The following is a 22903-nucleotide window of genomic DNA, read 5'->3' on the forward strand; positions in this document are numbered from 1 at the left end:
TCATTTTTATTTATTTTTTTTTGATTTACCACTTTGTCAACAAATAATGATATTTGCCTTTAGATAATTTGTACATCTTTTCATCTACATGTCACTACATTTACAGAAGATCAAATGGAGTGAATAATCAATGTGTTTTTGATTTTGATGATCCCAAAGTTGTAAAAGAATGACAATGTTTTCTTTTATGTATTTGTTCATCTAATCATTCTTATCTAAAAAAAAAAAAATTCAGATGCCTGAATTTCTTATTGCACAAACTAGATTTAAAAATGTGCCTTGTGTGCAGTCAAAATATGGAAGACTACTGAGACATGAATTACAAGCAAATAATGAAGAATTGAATTGCTGCAAGTAAACCATTGTCACAATGATAATAATGATAATAATGATACATTAGATGTAAATCATCATTGAATGTTTCCACACAGAATTCCTCCTCCACATAGGCCTCCAAAAGAGATTGTGAGTTGTACAGTCACGTATTTACTGTACTTTAAGTAGATAAACTGTGTCTGTGTGCAGAATTGTGTTTGAATTGAAAAGATCAAGATAAAATTGCTCAACCACAAAACACAACCACTAAAAAAACAAACAAAGAAACCTGTTTCCAATATAAAACGCACGCGCGCTCGCACACACACACACACGCACACACAAACTCATTCACGATCTAAAATGATACACTACTTTACAAAAAAAAATAACAAAATTAAATAAAAAATAAACAAAAAATCTACCTTATCAAAAGGAGATATCAGATATTGCCGTTGTTATGATGAGAAAGGGGAAAAACAAAGACGCGGGGGATGAAAGTTAGAATATTTGTAATTTTCATATGAATGCAAACACAATTTATTTCTTTTAAGAGATTTTCTTTTCTTCCTCACTTCACACACACACACACACACACACACACACACACACACACACACACACACCTACATGCACCCCCACATACGCAAAATATAATTTGGAAGAATGACGATAGACTGATTTCGAAGGCATATTTTCGAGATGTTTCCGCATGTTTTGTTACGAGAAATTGTATTAGCGGAGTAACCGTGAATACAGAAATAATGCAGGGCTCCATCTCCCCATTATACTGTTGCTACCTCGCACATCAAGTTTTCCGTTATAAATATCGATGCCAGTGAACTTTTACCCCAAGGGTCCTGGCTTCACGCAATCATTAGCCAATAAGCAGCTGTCTCTATGTGAATATCATTTTACGTGTGTTACAGTGACCAATCAAATGGCGCTGTAGTTCTACCTATTTTCCCAACTCGGCTCAGCTGATTGTTATTTGATTTATTGGACTCGCTGATTGGTGGGCTCTGAGAGGTGTGTCGGCCCATGTGCATTGCTGTTGAATATTTATTAAGAGTCGCAGTGGAAGATTACCAGCTGGTGCACAAAGATCGTCTGCTAAGCTGTGTAGGGTGCTCTGCTGCACGTACATGTAAAGCCTGCCTGTATTACATGCCTGCTCTGTGCGGGTTGCATGCTGTGTGCTATAGCTCACAGCTGGTTCACTTGCTCTGCAGTAACGGACAGAAGTAGCAGCCATCAGCTGACGGGTCAAGCTGTTTGGGGCTAATAGTCTGAAGCAAGCAATTGCAAGTGGGACATCCAGCTTATTTTATCTTAGAAGCCTGGAATTTTGTGTGGCAGAGGGTATTGTCAACACTAGCCCACTGTACGGATGTTTGAGCGAATTTTCTTTCAACACCATTCCATCAAAACCGTGAGCTGTGGTGAATGCAGTGCAGTTTCAAGGGCAAGGCTGAACAAGGCAAGGGGCAATACGACGGGACCGAAAATCATTGCATCATCTAGCCTTTATCGTCTACTTGTGACTTTGAACTTCTGACATTTATATCGTTAAAGCGCTTCCAAAGACACGTAACTACAAGTACTACTACAGTCAACGAATTTACTATTTGTAAAGCATCTGCAATATCTTGTCTGAAATACGAAGTGAAAGTACGGCAAGCGAGGACATCGACTTGCTTGCTTGAACAGCACGACTCAGCTACTACAGGCCAGGTAGCGGCAATCACAAGGGGATAAATTTCGCTTAAACCTTCATTGCTTTGTTGGCACCAGATCATTAAAGGACGTAACAACAGACTCAACCAAAGTTGTCACCAAGCAGTTGAACTTGAGACGTTTTTAAGATCTTTTTGACAACGATCTGCTCTTGTCGATTGTGAAGCAACAGTCGAACACTGTCAGTGAAACAATGACTTGCTGCCTTACCTTTATTTCACACGCTCATTCCCAGGGGCTCACCTTGGGAAACCGTCCGTTTTATTCTTTCTACCAAACAGGTATGTGCATGTAAAGTAGTCAGCCCTGGCCCTGCGTCTGTGCAAACTTGTTTTCTTCTTTTTTCCCCCTTTTTATTTGTGTGCATGTGTGTGTGTGTGGGGGGGGGGGGGGCACATTAGTGAACGCTTAGATCTAACTAAAATAGACATCTACTGTTTCTATATAAGCTTGGATTTCACCCTGTGAATGTTTGGCAGAAACTAACAGAGGCTTGATCGAGTTCTGGGCAAGTTCTGCATCGTGTGAGATCATCTTACTGTAGAATCTGATATCATGTTTTATTTCCCCTAAGTTGTCATCAATCATTTGGAATCATTCTATACAAGTGAATTATGCCCTATGGACCATGGTAGACCTGTCAGACTTTCTTTCGACTTTCTTGAGACTTTCTTGATTTTGTAAGTTAGAGGGCCAAATCGTGATATTGGTCCCCTCTCGTTCTGCGTGTGCATCTCCACTATGTGCAAAGTCTATGGAGGTTGAAAAAAGTCCCCGGCTATGACAAAATGAATGGCGGTGAATGGAGTGGTGGACTATTTCACGATAATGCCAATTAGAGCATTGTATATGACTTAAAGCCCTGTAAAATTTGTAATCATTGATCATGATATTGCCATTGGTCTTTAAAACTAACTTGATGCAAGAATGTGTAGCTCTTCAGCATAGCAATACTCAACTCTGTAACCCTGAAATATTACTATAGGTCTAGTATACACAGCCCTGTCGCTGTACAGAAGTAAAACCCTGAAATTGCTTTGATTTTTCATTGAGAAACCAACAGTCCAAATGCTAGATTATATCACAATATTGTGTCTGTCACTAGTGTCAGATGTTAATGGCTTTAATCAAAGAACAAACGTACCACTGCACTGAAGATAATATGTTGAATTCAGTTCATATTATCATACTATGAATTTCAGTACCAGGTACTATGAATTTCATATCAATTGTTTACCCTGCATGTAGGTAAACAACTTGTTGTTGTCTAATTTTACAGCATGGAATTTAGAGGAAGACTTCAAATTTAATCATTTAAGGAATTGCCCTAGCTATTCTTTGGCAGAGGTTCTGGTAAGGATGTTCAGAGTTGTCTTCAAGACGAAAATATGATTACTTATGAATCCTTGCATTTTGCTAGTTATTGTAGTGTAGAACAGTTTGGATTTTACTTAATTGTTCTAACCAAATCTGGTCAAAACAAACAGTTTTAGAAAATAATGTGACACCAGTTTCTGCCATGTGATGCATGCTTTTCCATGTGAGAGTGAGAGTACGGACAGACATGTGCATGGCTCTTTACTCTATTGGAAGAGAATCTCAAGTGTTTATTTTAGCTCTCCGTGTGTAAATGTTGATTGTAGAGTCAAATTGTGTTTGCACTTACCTATGCTTCAACTTGGCTGACACATCATATTTACTTGCATCCTTCGCTTCCCAAATTTGCATACAATATCATTTGGCTGAAATACACCCCAGTCTCTGAAGAGTCTTCTATTCTCCAGTGAAACTGAAAGGCAATAATAACCTGTGCAGTGAACATATGGGCTTCAAATAAACTGCCTTTGGATTTAAAACAAGTAAATAGGTTACAATGTGATTCAACTTTGTTTTACAAAGTTCATTTTTTTTTTTTTTTTAAACTCTCCAGAGATACATGTACATTATGCTGTTGTTTAACCCGATGAGGATGAGTCCCTAGTAAACTCAGGGAAGTGCGTATGGGAAATGCGCATCGTACATGTAGTAAAACCAGCCCGTCCTCAACGGGTTAATTGCAATATGTACATGTACATGAGGAGTCAGGAGTAATGTCAGTTGTTCAGGTTTATCTCACAAGTGTCTTAACAGCATACAATGCAATCTTGTTAAGATACTTTGAACTCTTTCAACATTGCAGCAAGATAGCATTAAACTGTTTGCACACACGTGCGCACACACACATGCACCATTACGTTCATGTACATGACAGATGCAGGGCTGAACTTTTGCCTTTCTTTAAAGTTTAATGAGACTTGAACTTCAGAATTGAGGTAATTAAATTTGTCAAGGGCTAAGGTTATCTGATATGAAAAGATGTATTGTTCCAGAGAGCAGTTGGATCCTATATATCCAAGATTACTTCCAATAAAATGGCACAAGTCCATAGCTAGCTCAAGTCTCAGTGTTGCATTATTTTTCTGCTCTGGGCAGCAGGAAATTTAAACATGCTTGCTTTACTTCTGCATCATGTGGAGTTTGGTGAGATATTCCGGCTTAGACATTTGAATGCATATCATGTTATTTTGTGAACGCACAATGTATTGAATTGAGTATGGTTGTTGGAATCTACCATGATATTCAGCAGTGTACAGTTACTACAAAGAAACAGGCTTTCCCCTGGACTTTCCTTGATTATATGATTCCCACTTCATGAGGATTCTTCGAGTAGGATAATTTATGTGTTGAAAACTTTGCTGTTCAAAATAACTCTTGTGAAGATGTAGTTGGAATGAAAATTTGCCTAATGTACATATTTGTAGTGTTGCACTCTTTTTAACATGATTTGTATTTATTTTTGTTTCTTCACAGCTGGTGGTGACTATGAGAAGATCTGGAATGAGCACTGCGAAGATGAGGAGTCACTGGGAGAGTATGCCTATGCTATGCAGCATCTTGCCCAGGAACACTGGTCTACAAAACATGCAGACGACAGAATAAAGTGGTGTAGAGACGCATGCAGAGACTATTTCTTTCTTGGAGGCATGAAGAAGGTGCTGGAGAAAGATCGGAGGAGGAAAGAGCATCATCACAAACGGACTGAGGAAGCACGATGGCTGTGCAATGGCTCAATGAATGTGAATGGCAATACCAATGGCAACAGCATATCAACTTCAATACTCTCAACACTGGAGGACTTTCATCATAATTATTATGACCTCTCACATCCTGGAAGTAACAGATACAACACAATGTAAGTACAAAAGGAATAATTGGTTTGCAATTTAACCCTTTGAGGACGGGCTGATTTTGCTACAGCACGCATTTCCCATAGACACCTGCCCGAGTATACTCGGGACTCGTCCTCAACGGGTTAAAAAATCCATTCTGTCTTCATCATAGTTTTTTTATATTGTAAGAATAAAGATTTTTCTTCTTTTTTTTAGAAAGAAATGGCTCAAAGTAGGAAAATTAACATCTATCACACATCAATCCAAGATTTTTTTCCCATCTCTGATAGACTTTGTAACAATGAGGAGACAAAAAAAAGAAGTGATTTGACATGGAAATGGAAAACATTTCTCTTGTTTCAGTCAGAATGTGACATTTTAATTACATTCAAGATAATGGTATAGGCCTACACCCCTGGGGAAGACACACAAATTCATATATTTGATGGGGTAGTATTTTTCTGCACTAAGCATGCCTGAGTAGCAGCTTTAATGTTGATATTTTTGTCTGGCTAGAACTGTAAAAGACATCCTGGCAACCTTCAACACAGGAAATGCTGTTAGCTAGCCCCTTCCCCTCCATGCAGTGGCTTGGGAGTGGGTATGCCAGCATTTTGTACTACAGCTCGCTCATAAAACTGTCATCAAGTCGGCAGTCATGCATGACTAGCCCAGTTTCCCAGGCAAGCTCCCATGCAAAGCTTTTTGATAAGTGTGGAAAACAATTATCAATTAGTCTCTCATAAAGTGAGTAGGAATAATGAAAACCCCACCCTTGCGTAGTTTCACATTTTATGATGAGAATGGCCTCTTCAATATACAGTAACAGGTACTCAGAAATCTTTTTGTTCAACAGCAGCATTTCACTTTGATTTTTTTTTTCCAGGAAAGAAAAATGACTTGTGACTCTATCATTCTTTCATTAGGGGAGAGGAGATACTGGGCAACTAATAACATCCTTGTTTAAGTTTCACCTGACTAACTAAATTCTGTCAGTGGACAGTAGTCTGTCAGCACTTCTGAGTTGATCAACTGGCTAGTTCAAATGCAAAGCTTTATTGCACCAGTGCTGCAGTGGTGCCTGGGGTTGATTGTGAGTTTTTATTGTTCGCTGAGCTCCACCAGTTCCCCCAGAAGTTCTGACATCATGCTCCTAGGCACATGACAAAGATAAGGGCTTTAGTCAACACCTCCCATCACGCCCCTAGCCCTCCACCAATCACAAGCCTACCAATGTCAGTAGGTCACCAGTGCTGAGTTCAAGGAACTTGTTTGTGCAAGGCTCTTGCTGGGTCAACACCACACGTGTCCATGTCCATTTCTTTTGCCTCTGTGTTGGTTTGAACAATGAATTTGTGTTTCTCGAGTCATATGTAGATATCATACATTTCTAGTTTATCTCCTTGTGTTCATAGCTTTATTTGTACTTACAACTGTAACAAATCTGACTATTAGTGTTAGAATTTTTCAATTCAATTTCCCTTGTCCATTTAATAATGGTGCCCTTTTTTAATCGGGATACAGTAGTACATTGTATGTTGTCAACATTATATTACAACTCAGCATTCATGGGAAGTGTGTAATATGAAATATGTTGATATGGAAGGCTTGCATGCTTTTTGTTATTGTTTAAAAAAATGGACAGGTCTCCACTGTGATCTTTCCATAAGATTTGTGTAAGATATGCACTGTTTTAGAAACTTAATACAGCACTTTTTTTTTTCTTACCTCTTACTACAGATCCCTCCCATTCTCTGGCCAGTTACGACTACTAGATGTTGGCAGCTGTTTCAACCCTTTCCTGGACTATGATGAGTTCCTGTCAGTAGGAATTGACATCTCACCTGCAGTTGAAGTGAGTTCAAAAAATTTTCAATGCATGGTTTTATGTAGTGTTCTGTATACAGGCACATATATTTCCATCTTGGTAGGGCAACTCTTTGGACCGTTGTGTTCATAGTCTATTGTCCCCCAAAAAAGAAAGAGGATATGAATTAAGACAGCTGTGCATAAACTCTGTTTTGTGTCATGTCGATGAGACTTGACTCTTTGGAGACATGCTCCTTTTTTCTGTCAGGTTCCATTTGGGAATGAGGGTACCTAGCATTGCCTGGAAACCAAGTCGGCAATTCTCTCCTTAGTGCTGAACACGTCATGTCAGGAAATGGGATCCATGCCTTTTGTCAATTCATTTCCTCTGCTTACTCGGCCTTTTTATTTAAGTAGTTGAGGCCATGAAGAGGTCTGTCTGTTCTTTCTCATGATGTACAGTTGCATTTTCTATATTTTGTCATACGTTCAGTGGCTTCACTAATATAGTATCTGCTGTATGGAATGCACGATGGGATGTAAGAAGGGGCTATATTTTCTTACAATGTGTAAATGAATACTGCAGAACTGCAGGAAAAGTGCTAAATTAAGGGAGTGAATAATACAAAAAGTTGAAAGTCAGATATGGATAGATTTGTACTCTACATGGTATCATCTCTTTTTTGTGTGTGTACTGTATAAATTAGCTCATTGTAGAAATATGTGTAAGTAGGATTTCATTTTTCTTTCCCTACTTCCTGAATGCTTACTAATGTGATGTCATTTCTCACCTCTCTCCTTTTTGCAGAGTGTCCACAAATGTGATTTCCTAAACTTACAACTTCAGCAACCTCTCCAGGTAGCACCAGACACAGTGAACAGGTACTTGAGAACGTTGAAAAGTCCAGTGGAGACCCTTCCCAAGGAGTGCTTCCATGTCATTGTGTTCTCCCTTCTCCTGTCCTATTTCCCCTCACCATACCAGAGGTGGATCTGCTGCCAGAAGGCGCATCAATTGCTGCAAATGAACGGACTTCTCCTCATCATCACCCCCGACTCGTCCCACCAGAATCGCAATGCTGGCATGATCAAGAGCTGGAGGACTGCCATTGAGTCGCTAGGCTTCACGCGGTGGCGCTACATCAAAGACACACACCTGCACTACATGGCTTTCCGCAAGACATCACACGATCCCCCGTCAGACATGTCTGGGAGTGAGGGTGGGCCGGATATGCTCTTCATCCCTCAGGACTTCAATGAGGAGGTTGAAGAGAGCTTCTTCTCAGACTGTCTCCCCAAAACAGAGTCTGAAATTGCAGACTTGACTGCTGCATTTAGCGAACTACCTTCCCTCTGTCTTGGTGACGCTTCAGAATTTTGGTAGAATTCTGACTTGAGCATTCTAAGAACAATCTCTGCGAAGACTCTGTTACATTATTTTTGTGTAGAAGCATTGCCAAATATACCATATTTCAAAAGAGTGCTATAGACTTTATCTCCCACATGCTAAAGTGCCTTGATGTAATGTTGTACCAGCTGTCAAATCTTGTCACTCGATAAAACAACATTTGTTTGTCCCATTCTCTCGTCATTTCAGTGAGGATAATTAATGAAGGAAAAAGTGAGGCACTGCTATGTGCAAATAGAGAAGGGTAGCAAAGATTTAAAATAGAAAGGTTTACATAAAAGTACTTCGATGATGATCAAAATAATGGTGTTTGTGTTATTTCTAAGAATGTAGGACACTTCCCAGATCAAAATCTATCAGTGGGAACTATCTCTCCTTCATGATGGCAATGGAAACATCTCAGTATTACTGCAGACCTTCTCTGAAGGGAATGGTATGAAGTTTAATTGTGTACCCAGTCATTTAGTATCTATTAATTGGCTGGGGGAAGTATTTAAATTGATGTTATCTATGCTATGTTCCGATGTTTTGCCCCTTTCCATTCAAATTACAACACAGCTTTTTGTGGGGTAGCACCAGGCTTTAGATGCACATTATGCTATGTTGCGAATGCAACACTGGAAAAAGTTGAACATTTGACCACATCCTATGAAGCAAATAGATATGTATTTGAAGAAAGGTGATGTTCAGCATGTGATGTTCAAAGTATCACAAGGTTAACAGCGATTTCACATGAATTGCAGTCTGTGTACTGTAAGAATGATAACGTTAGACGTCTTGTGATTATTCCAGATGTTCATTTGCTTTAGTGTTTTTGTACCTTTACTGGTGTTACATTTCTGCTGAGCAAGGAAGGTACTAGAAAAAAAATACTGTGATCCTTGTACAAACTAAATGAGATGTTGATGTCAAATGCATCTCTGTTCATGCATGGTTTGGCTTTTCTTTTTAAATCAAGAGAAATCCATACTGCAGAGATGAGAATGATATTGAGAAGAGAGCTAAAAGGAATTTCTTATTGGTGATTGGCAGTAACATCGCTGTAACATAGCTTAAAGCATGTCGGAATTGTAAAATTCTCATCCTGTCTATACAGTTCATTGTTGTCTGTGCCATTGAATCCCCATGAACATGACTTTCGTATTGATTCTGGTTTGCTGCTGTGGGCCTTATAGTTGAGGCCACTAAAGCTTCATCTGCAGATAACGCAGAAATTTTGTGTGCATCATGTGGAATTGCACAAATGTGGAGTCCATGTTCACTTCCAAAATGATTTTAACTTAAAAAGGGGGGGGGGGGATTGTGCCAATCCATCAGAAGTTCTCAGCATTTCAGGTAAAATTATTGAATGGTCATTATTCATGGATTCATTATGTAGCACTCCATAATTCCTCAAGGTTTTGTTTGTTTGTTTTTCTGGGGGGGGGGGGCATTACTAGATCTGACGTATTGTATCGCCCTTCACTCTATTATGCTCTTATCATTACTTCACAACAATTTCAAAAGCATGTTTTCTTGTCTCCCTCTCTGTGATACCAAAGATGCGTTGTCATTTTTTTTAAAGACATGCCATGTCTGCCAGTGTTTTTGGTGAAAGAAAACTGTTCACTTGTATGAACTATACAACCCATGATTTGTATGTTATATTAACTCATCTTGGCATATCATGGCCATTTTGAAAAAAAAAAGCATTCCCTGTTTTGTTGTCATAGCAACAGTTAAACTTCTTTCAATTTATTGACTATTGCCATGCTGCATCCATGTAGTAACTATTACTGTAAGTTTGTAGTATTATACAAGCGCTGTTTGACATGGGGTCCACATAATATTGATATAATATACCCTGATCAATCATAAGGGCTTACATTTTTTTTATCAAAACTATTTAAAAAACCCCAAAATTTATGTGTTTACTGAGTAAGTTTTTCACACATGAATTTTAATTGTGATGTGTATCAATGTGCAAGCCTTCAGATAATACATGTTTCAATTTCAAGATTCATGAGTCACACGGTGTCACTTGGATCATTGGGCTGGGGATGGTTATTTGTCTTTGGCATATTTTCTCAAGGCAATTGCTGCATCAATCTGGTAACTCCCTTTATACACACCTCAAAATTACAAATCGAAGCATTTTAGGTTCCTTATTTATTAGGGGAGAGGTCATTGCTCTGAGAGACCACTCTTAGCTGCAGCTATACTTGACAGTACTTGGACATGATTGGGCTTGCACTTAAAACTGACAAATACTTGTGCTGAGGGGTCAAGAGCACAGATATTTTTCTCTGCCTTCCCAACATTTTTTCATTCATTTCTTCTTTTTCTGTAGATAGCATGAGACATTTGATTTGGTGGATATAAATCAAACTTCCATACTCCCTGGAAATTCATTCATGTAGCAGCTTGAATAATGGCTCTATGTGACTTGCCACATGCGAATTGATTTGTTTGATCAATTTTGATATATGATGAGCCTTTTCTCTTTAAGGACACCTCTACCCATGCACACAAACATACATTACAGTTCATATAAATGGTAGAACACTGTATGTGTTAAGGCAGAGAATGTTTGACAGTTATCTTGTTTTGTTTACTTTAATTTTGCACTCTGTTTATACTGTTTGTATACATGCAGTTTTGTATTATGTGACCTTCAGTTTTCAGTGACAGGGTTTGCTAGCTGGGTTATCAATGTCAATCATATTGTCCACAGTGACAGTATGAAACTTGTCATACATGTGTTCGTTTGTATTTTGAATACTCAAATTTGTTGCAATTAGAATATTTTATTATGAGAAAATTAATAAACTTGGTTAAAACTCTACATCCTTCGCGTATGTCTGTGTGTCCTGCTGGCATTGTAGATAAATATATCCAGACTGGTGTACATGCTTCATACATTATGAGATTACAGAGTACAAAGGAAGTCATCAATCACGCAATTACTTTTACATTCAGCCGGAAAACGTGAAAAGTTCATGGCACTCACATTTCACAATTCAATGTGTATACAGTGTACTTGATCTTGCATGGATGGTTTGGCCCTGAATCAATGACCAACTGCAACATGCTGTGTAACACTTTACTAGACATCTTGTGGTAAAAAACAACAACAACTACAACAACAGAACTTAAAAGGCTTTGGTATACTAGTACCCCATGTTCAGAACAATCAGTAATCAAGCCCTACTCTGAGATTCATGCCATGCAAAAATGAAGAGATGAGGAAAGTTCAGTCTATCAGCTGTAGCTAATCTAAATACAAACATAATCAAATACTAATACATGTAATCACAAATATCAGTACTTGAAGAGTTTGTTTGCAAAAACCGATAAGTCCATACACACACACACACACACACACACACACACACACACACACACACACACACACACACACACACACACACACACACACACACACACACACACAACTCTTGAACGAGAACCAACCAGCATACAAGCTCTTTTTTTTAATGGCATGCGTCTCCGAGCGCATGAGGAAGACTGTAATGCAAATAGGAAAATCGAAAGATCCAAAGAGATTTTGAATAAAAATCCACCCTACGTTCAAATTGACTTCAATACATAGGCAAAAATAGGAACATTGAAAAGAACTTTCCACTAAAATCGGACACAGAATGAAATTTACGGAATGTTACAGTTTCAATGTTGTTGTTGTTTTTTTCACGTTACTTGAGTGTCGATCACAGCCCATTCTTAAATGACCTGTGATGATGTCATCTGCAAGCAAATAATTCTCTAAGTTCTTTTTTTTTCCAGAATAAATAGAAAAGATTTAATGACATTGTTTTCATCAACCCGTTTTGTAATGTTACGGTAACTTTTTTGTTGTTGAGGGGGATGGGGATAATTGTGTCTAAATATTTCACCAATCATTATAAGTATATACATGTATATTTTGTGTAAACCAGACAGATGATTAAGAGGTGATAAGATCATAGCCTTGTACTTTTATTCAATTTCTGTAATATATTTATATGTTTTGGGAATGAAAAATAAATGAATGAAAATGAATGAAATAGCCTCATCTGATTAGCTGTGTGCACACTGTGCTAGTGTGTGTGTTTGCGTTATGTGTGTGTGTATACACTGTGCCAGTGTGTGTGTGTGTGTGTGTGTGTGTGTGTGTGTGTGTGTGTGTGTGTGTGTATGTGTGTTGTATCAATATAGATTCAAAACTCCAATCCAATTAAAAGAAAAGTCCTTCCTGCTATTATTATGTTGCTTTGTATGAAAACAGAAAAATCCGAGATGAGTAAGAGGAGTGAAAATTTGGGGAAAAAAATAAGACACACACACACACACACACACACACACACACACACACACACACAATTATGAACCGATTATAGAGTTTAGAGCGTATAAAGGCAAATTGGCAACCGTGCAGTGACGCATTAGTGTTAAGCAGCTCTTCATTTTCCTCCAAACTTTCACTGATTTATTTTTCTGATTTGTCTGTTTTCATACAAAGCAACATAATAGCAGGATGGAATGTCCCTTTAAAGTTGTGCAATAGTGAACCGACACTTCATGCAATATCACAAGCTGTTGCTGGTTAGTGTCGAGCTCGAGAGAGCCTATTGGAGTTCCAGCAATCCTTCAATCCTAACGTCACTATGCAACTTTCGATCAAAGTAGATGCTCTATAATTGCCTCTTGATAGTGATAGATCTGGTATCGAAATGACGCAATTGAAGGTAGCAAAACGTATGGGGTTATAAAAAGTAGGTCTATGCTACGTGGTGCATGACACGCTTGCATGCCTGAATGGTTAGCATGGAAAATCGAAACCAAGGCATGTTATGTTTTCTGAAAGCCACCTCGATGTCTGGAAGGCAATCAGTATAAGCGTTAACATTAATTGCACAATCTAATCTTGATCATTCGAGCAAAATGTGACAGAGATTGAGAAACATAAACCCAAATGGAAAGCACTGGACTGTACAATGAAAACATACTTCGATAGATTTTTTTCGCTGTCCTTATGTTGAGAAACTACAAACAATAAACATAATTTATAAACATGTCCTTTTAATTCTGCAAAAATACCCATACTCTGATTGATGGGTCGCACATGCATAGTAAGTTAACAGCATGATTGCAATAATTAATTTCTTTATCTGTTTATTTTTACACTGCTTTAATAATGATTCGAACAGCTCTTCATGTGAGCGCAGATATGGAAAGAGGAGACCTTAATGACCTATTTTGTGTTTAATCCATACGATGCTATATCTCCTTGTCACGGTTAATCCCGTGATTTACTCAAATGACACGCCAGAAACATAAGTCAGGAAGCTAGCACGAGCTGAAAGGCGATACATCCAGTGCTAATTACGGCTAGGATTACCACGTGCACTGCATATTGAATATCGGGTACTATTATACTGGCTTTGTGAACAGCACGGCTGCTAGAACCAGTACTAAACATTAAAGCACAATCAGTCCCCAATGCGAAAAACAGTCCACCTCTCAATATGCGCAGATTAACCATATAGGAGGTGAGAGCTTGCATTACATTATCACCCTGTTAATCCGCGTCACACCCGCTATTACAAACAGGACAAAATAGGGAATAAAGAAAATAATAAGATATATTTCTTCAACACTTTGACGTGGTCTGCTTCTTAAAAGCTCAACTATAGGAGATTAAAATTCAATCACACCGCCTTTGAATGGCCGGTGATTGCCGATTCAAAAATTTGCACCGTTTCGCTTGATCAACTATCCCCACTAATGATGTTAGAAGTGAAAAACGTTATGAAATTTGGTTGTTAACATAATTGTCATTGTCAATACTATTGTTTTTGAATAAACATATTGATAATAAGAATAAAACTGATAATGACATGGTTAATTTTATCTTCATTGTCACTATCTTTTGAAAAATGAATATAATCCCTTTGTATAGTTGTATAGAGCCTCTAGCATTCCACTTATATATATAATGTACTTTTAGTGACCTCTGCTTCATGATAGTCGGTTAGCACCAAATTTCCTTTTGTTTTTTTAACCATTCCTTTTGATCCATGTCATCCCGCAGCGAGATTGAAATTCCGATATATTGCATTATCAATCAAGCGTGGCAGAACACATAATTGCAGAAAAATCTCTTCCGAATAAATCATCAATAGATAAACATTGTATACGTTATATCCTCACTGATATGTAAAAACGATAATGAATATCATAGATGTATAGAATGATGGAACAAACTAGCAAAGAGGTGGCTTACCATTGTTAGTAGGGAACCTAAGCGCCTTTGAATGAATAATTGCTCGCTTTTGCAGCTGTTCATACCGCTATGGCACCCCACCCCACCACTCCCCTTTCTTTCTCCCCCCCCCCTTTTTTTTTTAAAATCATGACAGGGTGCATAAGGATGTAGCACGCAGCCACATCGTTGCACCTCCGCGCTATGCTCCCATTATACCAAAATGCCGAATGATACCATTCAAACGCAAAATATTAATAATTATCATGAAAGTATACAGCATGCTCTTTTTTCGTTTCTACTCCCCTAACTAGACGAGTCTTCTCCCATTCTCAACTATTATGTAGGCCTCTATATATCTTTACATACACTGTAATATCATTTTTATGGTATGACAGGCGACAGGTAGAAAAATCACCCAAAGATTGCTTGACATACCAGTTACTAATGCTTGCAAAGGGGTCAAAATTTACATAATATCCTTTATGGTATGACAGGCGACAGGTAGAAAAATCACCCAAAGATTGCTTGACATACCAGTTACTAATGATTGGCATTGCAAAGGGGTTAAAATCTGATTCATTAAAATGCACTGTGCCGGTTGATGAAACAGCATGATAGGCCTACCATTTCTTCAAAAGAAACATATCCATGGAGTTCAACACAGTAGACCATCCAATGACCTGTTAATACGACTGCGAGAACATCCACATAAAAGCAAACGGAGCTGTTGTTCGTATGTTTTAGGAAGCAAAGAGAGACCGCGTAAAATCATCGACAAAGTAGGCCTACTCACATCAGATAATGAGAAAGCAGTTTCCTCAGTACATGCACTTGTTCTACTATACGGAAGTTAAACATGATACAAAACCGCAAAGTATAGGACGCGGTCTGTAGTAGTCATAAATCAGCGCCTTAAAGTCGCTTTGACAGTCTGATGCCCAAAATGTCATTTGACATGGTTGCCGATGCTCGTGACAGCTCTCCGTGCCATTATATACATGTAGTATGATATTGATCCGAGTCACAAATAAGGTGAAGCGATGATGTCATGAATTCTATCAAAGGCTTTCCATTCGCTCGCACACGAATCCCCTTCACATTTCCTTCTTGATATGAGTTCAAGAAGAAGAAGAAGAAGAGTTTATTTTGTTCACAGAACTACTGTTTTTCCCCTTCTGTCGCATACTAATTACTATGTGAAGGGAAGGGATATGATTGCCGAAGAGTTGAGAAACGCAAGTTGTTTTCTAAAATTGTAACATAAAAACAGTCTGTAGAATTGAGAGACAGTGACAGTTATCATCGATCCTTAGCTTGATTTTCATCATGTCATCGTTACCAATTCATTATTGTGTTAAATAAAATAAAAAATGAAAATATATAAATCTTTTATAGGCCCTACTAAAAAAAAAAGAATTCCACAACTTTTAAATCAAACAAAGAAAATCATGATCATGATACAGGTGTACAAGAGATTTTGTATAGATTTTACTTGCTTTTGTGTCGAACGTCCTCGTTTGAAAAGCCTATATTTTTCAAGGCTCACAAATCTGGAATTCTATACCTATTGATGTCAAATGTAATTAGACAGTAAAATGTTTGAAGAAAGTTTTCAAGAGGCTGTTAAACTTAAAAAGTAATATAGTCTCTTGAAAACTGATTCTGTGTATGTAGTGAATTGATATGACATTATAGCGTGACATAGCGTGTTTATGAATAAAAGGCATCTTTTATTGTAAATATAGTCGCGCGTGTGTGTGTGTGTGTGTGTGTGTGTGTGTGTGACAATGATTGTGTTAATTATATTCAACAGAACGAAAAAGACAAAACACTTCATTTATTTTCCCGCGGGTTTGTTTAATACATTGCCTTCTCATTAACCCCTTTGTCTTATATGTCATTTTGTCACGTCATATTTGTCCATATTTTTGTCACTTTTCGCATGTATGCATGTTTTTATTAACTGAAAATAAATGAATAAAGAAATGAATGGATCTGTGTGGACTTTATCACGCGCCCACCATGCAAAAAGCAAAGAAATGGATAACTCCCTCATATAAATATACATGAATCTATATTGTTCTGTTGATCGGGCTAGGCCTATTATAATTTTATGGAATTCCAGTGTTCTCGAAATACGCTCCCTCTTTCATCAAAGCATGCACTTTTTATGCTCTCATGCCTTATACCTAGAAACTCAAAGGGATGTAGACAGCTAGAGGTGCAGTGGATATGCCTTCGGCGGCATGATCTGTGACAAATTCATAGTCTTTCGCTCATCTTGGAATTAGCGACGGTCCATCTTTTGCTGTCATCATTGTAAACAACCTATTTGTTATTCATCATAATACTATCCAAAAGACCACATAATCATTTCCGCTTTAAGTTTGATCATCTCATAACCTATACTTCGTTGCCAGGTCTTCTCGGGGGCATGTCCTGCGGTATAACATACTTCCTGCGATTCACGGTCAAAGAGGGATTTTTACAAAGTATTTTTTTCCTCATTGTAAACATTATAGGCTACCTTCCAGACGTTTTCTCTTTTACAAGAAGGTTTCACGAGTCTTGTACAGGTAGCAAAAATGCATGGTATTGTATTTGGAGTATAGGTTACATGATGAGGGGCATCTCGTCTTTTGATTTGACAGCCTCGATTTTGTTGAGCGGCACTAAAAGAATAGTAATTTCTATGATTACTGACGATTATTAGCATTCTTGATTTTAATGATTCTTTGATTTAATGAAATAGTAGGCAAAGTGTATAATACTGCAACTAAATAATAATAATCATAATTATTGTTCTAATTACTATCATTACCATTATTATCAATATCATTTTCATCATCTATATCGTTACAATCAATATCTTTATCACTTTTATATAAAACAAGTAACCCCCTTGCTCCATCCACTTCCCTCCCCCGGGCAACAGAAGCGAGTTCAGCATCAATGTTGGTCTGCATGGATATCAGGCTAAGAGCGTTTATGATTGTTCTTTCTCAGCGAGTCGCTGAAAATGTTGTAAGTCCACGTGAGGGCTGGATTATTGCTCGGAAACATAAGAGGAAATGAAGGGATTTGGTTTTCCTATTGTAAGCATGATCAAAATAGTTTTAGTCGCAACTATGCCATCATTAAATATATGACAAGAAAAAAGTGCAAGAGCCTCTCAAACTGCCTATCAACACCCCCCCCCCCCATACACATCCACAGACACATCCTTCGAAACACACAACCCCATAGGCACATACATACTACCTTGTGTGCACGATGGGTGTAAAATTAAAACTTTCTAAAATGAATACTTACGTATTACTGAATGATAATCTAATTGGGCCTGTACGTTGTGCAGATGAATATATAAATATATATATGTATATATATATATATATATATATATATATATATATATATATATATATATTTGGGATATGTTTGTGATTCAGACTATATATATATATATATATATATATATATATATATATATATATATATATATACATATATGGTAGTAATCAACGAAACTACGTGAAAGACGTTATTTCAACGTTATTTTCGCTCATAGGGTTTTGTCAAGTCAATGGCAGATTTTATCTTTCATTTACTTATATAAATAAAATCTGCCATTGACATGACAAAGCCCTATAGGCGAAAACTCGTTAAAATAACGTCTTTCACGGCGTTTCCTCAATTACTACTGTTGTGAACTATCTTCTTATAGACTCCGAGCAGAATCAGAAACATTTTGCTGTATATATTCATAATATATATATATATAATTTATATTTAGGCCTACTTTGAAAATTGGTTCAGCGTTCACTTTCCTTCTTAATCACCCTTCCCAACAACACTATAATCCTCGTCCCCTCCTGTGTTCTGTTATACTCTTCTTCTTCTCTTCTTCTTCCTTATCATAGCTTGTAAGCCTCCTAAACAGACGTATAATTCTGAATAATCCAAGACAATAGAAGTACGTAGTGTACTCCCAAGATGTTTACATCGTACCCATCAACAGACTTGCTTCTGACACACGGCTCATCACAGTCATATGACATCACAATTTTAAATCGAACCTGAATAACACAGGTTTTTAAAGTCCCCCAGGTACGTCGCCATTGTACCCATCTCTTTTTCTTCCTCCTGTGCATTCAACCTGCATTACATAATAAACGTGTACAGTCTCTTCAGTGTTATTGCCCCCTGTTGTTGTTGGCTATAGCGGACGAACTCTTCACTTGCATAACGGATTACAGCTATTCGTAGCCATTCAACTATTCAAAGCCTGATGAGCACACGGTGGACAGCAATAATCCTTTACCTCTTCTTTCTTCCATATACGTACCTGGCTAATCTCGAATTGTAAACAAAATTGGGGCACGAGTTTGCTTATAACTATAGCGTACAGAGTTAGCCTACAGGCCTTATACCCCCGATGTTAACAATACATTTACGTGCGTTAATTTTGTTCTTTTTTTTTCTATTCGAAATATACTTGTTTGTTTACTTTCAGATGTCCCCAAATTTCTGGTGCAGGCTAGGGGGTTTGTAGTCATACTGGACGGGATTGTTATAATTATTCTTATTATGATAATCAAACCTACTTTTAATTCTACTATACTCGTATCTATTATGAATCATGAATATCATTATTCTCGTAATCCTCTCTTTTCCCGTGTACTTAAATACACAAACTCGCAGCTACAGCATTGCAGGGACATTAAAAAGGCTGAGGCATAATAGTCCAGCTCCTCGGAGCCTGCATCGAAACGTATAAAAGTGGCAGTTATTCACAATTCTTGTTATTACATGATATAATGATCATCATTATGATCATAACACTATCTCAAGTAATAACAATAATAATTTTTCTTCTATCACAGTAATAACAATCATTATCATAACAGCGTTTTGTCGTTATCATTATTACATCACCAGGAAGATTTTTCAAAAACTTCATAGAATAAGTCCCTTTATCATTTTGTGCACTCTGCGCGTTACTTTACAAGTCATTATGCGTATATTATGAAATATCTGTGATTATATTCCACTCATACACAAATATACACACACACACACGCACTCGACACACACACACACACACACACACACACACACACACACACACACACATAGAGCCGCACGTACACACATTTAATGATGGGACGACACGTACACAGTGATTTTGACAACATTAACAGCAATGTACAAATAAACACGTCATTGTCCTTATTATCGTATCATACGATAAATTGCAGTTCTTCATCGCCGTTTACTCTATAGGTACAAAGTCTGTGTCCTTCATCCAAGATGACCATGGTAAAGCATTGTCCAGCAGTAATAAATGACCAGTTAATAAAGTTCCTCCCGAGATAAGTCTAGCACTTTATATACTGTTAATTTTGCATACACCTATGTCACGGTCACCTCCTCGACACAGTTTTACAGTACCACACTTCCGCCCCTCCCCCCTGTACCCAATCAACACTAAGAAAGGCCAAAGCAATATCTTGTTTGTGTCGGTTTCAGCATTTAGTAATCTCCGTCTACCAAATATAAGATACGGGGATTTTTTTAGAGCCTTGATAACAAAACAAAACAAAACAAAACGAACTAAAAAACAAAACCCAAAACCCACAGACAAAAACACAAATATCAACCTTTTTTTTTCTTTTTTTTTTAAACGGCACGTATTTGGTTTGGTGATTTGTGACCATTAAAATGACGACAAGTTGTTTACGAACAGAGAACAAATCTTCACTTTCTAGAACTTTCCGCCTAAAATAGGTCTGAAATATCAAACATCGCATGATAATTTTTTTTTGGTATTGATATTTGACGCAAACATAGTTGCCCATGGTTGTGCATTGTTCAAGAGAAATTGTTGATTCTTTGCTTTCTTTTTACATTAGGCCTATATCATAAAAAAAAAAAATCAATCAATTGTAAATGTGCTACAATCTAATCAAAATGAGACACTTAATCACAGATCAAAGCAATCCTTTTTAATCAGCGATATCTGACATGCTGTTAATATGGTCTCTTGGTTAAACCTACAGCCGAATATTTTTTTCTTCACCACCCTTGAGGTGGTACAGAAGCTGTGGCATGGTAACACAAGAGTGTGTTCGCATGCCTTCTTAAAACTGGTATCATTTGTAGAAGATGGACATTCTCAAAATTCAAATTCAAATCGTTACGCAAAACTCATCATTCAACGAAAAAAAAAATCAAAAGCACAACATGCCATACAGATAAGCAAAAGTTTGACAAACTACGTACATGTATTAGCGGACTTAATCAGCATACAGTGCTCAGACAATAAACTGTCAACCTGACGGATAAAACTGAAACGGTATCGGGGGGGGGGGGGGGTATTCCTCTGCTCTTGTCAAACATTCTATAGGAGTGTCTCATCTCTCCCCGATATCAGCCTCTTACAAAAGTCTTGTCTGCTATAGGTATTATCTGATCAATCTATGCCTTGACTTATTTTTCGCAGACATAAGTAAAGTGTACACTGAACCACTAAAAGGCACATTGTTACGTCAGAGATTTAATAGAAGTAGAGCAATGATCTACATGTCTCTCAGCCGTTTCTACAAGGACAAGTGATGATACAATTCTGATATTGGGTGTGAAATCTGTCATCGGGGCCTTCAAAAATGCATCCAAAATTGTTCTCCTCCCCCCCCCCCCCCTTCTCAAACAAGTCTTGAGCAAAGAATAGATTTTGTTTGCAAACAGAGTAGTGGAAACCTATTGTGGGCCACACTAGCAGCCACTGGTCAAGCCACAATATCCCCGACAATAAGATAATGTTCTATGTTCGTACATACATGTACATTGTACATGAATTTAAATGAAAGCCAGAATGGAACGAATTTGCAATTATACTGCGTGGATTTCTGCTTTTTTTAATGTAATTTAGTTCTGCTTACTCTCGCTTTTCGTACTGCAAAAAGAACCGTTGCCACATAGCATATACCTTATGTGAAATACCTGTATATGGATTTCCTCTCACAATCGCTGTACTATTCCAAATACTACTCAGTGGCGGATCCAGAGGGGGTGCACCGGGTGTGCGCCCCCTGTTCATTATTATTTGTTTGTTAAAACAAAAGAAATTAAAAGGAAAAAATGGGGGGGGGGGTGGCGAGCGGGCCCCTTTAATTTTGTGAAGGTGCCTCCCGTTCACGGAATTCCTGGATCCGCCCCTGTTATTGTATGTTTATCAGTCATCAGTTTCAATCTACAAATAAAAGTGTCATTCCATTTCCAAAAATCTGCACTAAATTCAGTGATTGTGGTTCCCACAGCAATGAGTTTGGTTGTTACACATGCTGCAGGCATGTACAGTAATGTCTGTTATCTGTGCTGTGTGGTACATGTAGTTGTTGTTTCGAGGATTTATCTTACAATCAAACACATGTCCAAACAATATGTAATGAAGCTAAAATTATTCGAGCGTGAAACCTAGTAAGAGGCATACAAAGTTTATGGGGGATACATGATCTCATAAGGAACATATGAATTTTGGGGACTATGACTCAAGTGGACAACGACCCGCTGGAATTAAAGGATGACCTATAAGAGCAAACGCACGATGATTGAACAACAGAGGGCGCCATCCACAGAACTGATGACACACTCACAGGCCCAATGAACCACCGCCAGTTACACTGGAGTGATCAATGTACAGTCGTTGGAACCCTAGTTGGAACCCTAGGGCCAGGTATGGGGAGATACCTGGGGGGTGTTTCATCAAGTTAGTCAGCGCTGACAAGTTGTCAGTCTCTGACAATCACCATGGTAACAGTCAGTGACCAGAGCATCTCAGCCAATCAATACCAAGGATTTTGCTGAAATTGTCAGAGCTGACTAAATTGATGAAACACCCCCAGATCACATAACAGCATACTGTAGCAGGTTCCCTTTAAAGGGATTGTTTAGTTTTAGTTGAGACCTAATTTTACGTTTCTGACATTTTTTGGTGAGATAATGAGAAACCTCTTATGAAATATGAAAGAGCATGTAATTCCACGAGGAATTCAACATTTATTTGATGAAAATTGGTTTTGAAATGGCTGAGATACCGTATCCAAAAAAGAGCGCTTCTGATAAGTGTGTGACCCACACTTTACTACGATCGCTTTGTTTTACTTTGTTTTTGGATGTTTC

At 37.8% G+C, this 22903-nt stretch overlaps 1 protein-coding gene across 1 annotated transcript; it reads left to right on the plus strand.

Annotated features, from left to right (window-relative positions):
- Nucleotides 1-1397: 1397 nt before the first annotated feature.
- LOC139745483 (S-adenosylmethionine sensor upstream of mTORC1-like) lies at nt 1398-11238 on the plus strand. The gene is made up of 4 exons (XM_071655876.1): nt 1398-2333; nt 4903-5284; nt 7002-7116; nt 7879-11238. The coding sequence occupies exons 1-4, from the start codon at nt 2246-2248 to the stop codon at nt 8452-8454; spliced, it is 1161 nt and encodes a 386-aa protein (XP_071511977.1). The 5' UTR covers nt 1398-2245; the 3' UTR covers nt 8455-11238.
- The last annotated feature ends 11665 nt before the right edge of the window (nt 11239-22903 follow it).

Source organism: Diadema antillarum, unplaced genomic scaffold (assembly GCF_040938485.1).
Source record: "Diadema antillarum isolate AM-2024a unplaced genomic scaffold, OU_Dant_1.0 seq00001269_RagTag, whole genome shotgun sequence".
Taxonomy (NCBI): domain Eukaryota; kingdom Metazoa; phylum Echinodermata; class Echinoidea; order Diadematoida; family Diadematidae; genus Diadema; species Diadema antillarum.

What these genes read in the sequence shown, in the direction of transcription:
- LOC139745483 (XM_071655876.1), top strand. Translation starts at nt 2,246, where the DNA reads ATGACTTGCTGCCTTACCTTTATTTCACACGCTCATTCCCAGGGGCTC. An exon ending in TTATTCTTTCTACCAAACAG is followed by an intron (nt 2,334 to 4,902) that starts GTATGTGCATGT and finishes GTTTCTTCACAG; the next exon opens with CTGGTGGTGACTATGAGAAG. An exon ending in ACATCTCACCTGCAGTTGAA is followed by an intron (nt 7,117 to 7,878) that starts GTGAGTTCAAAA and finishes TCCTTTTTGCAG; the next exon opens with AGTGTCCACAAATGTGATTT.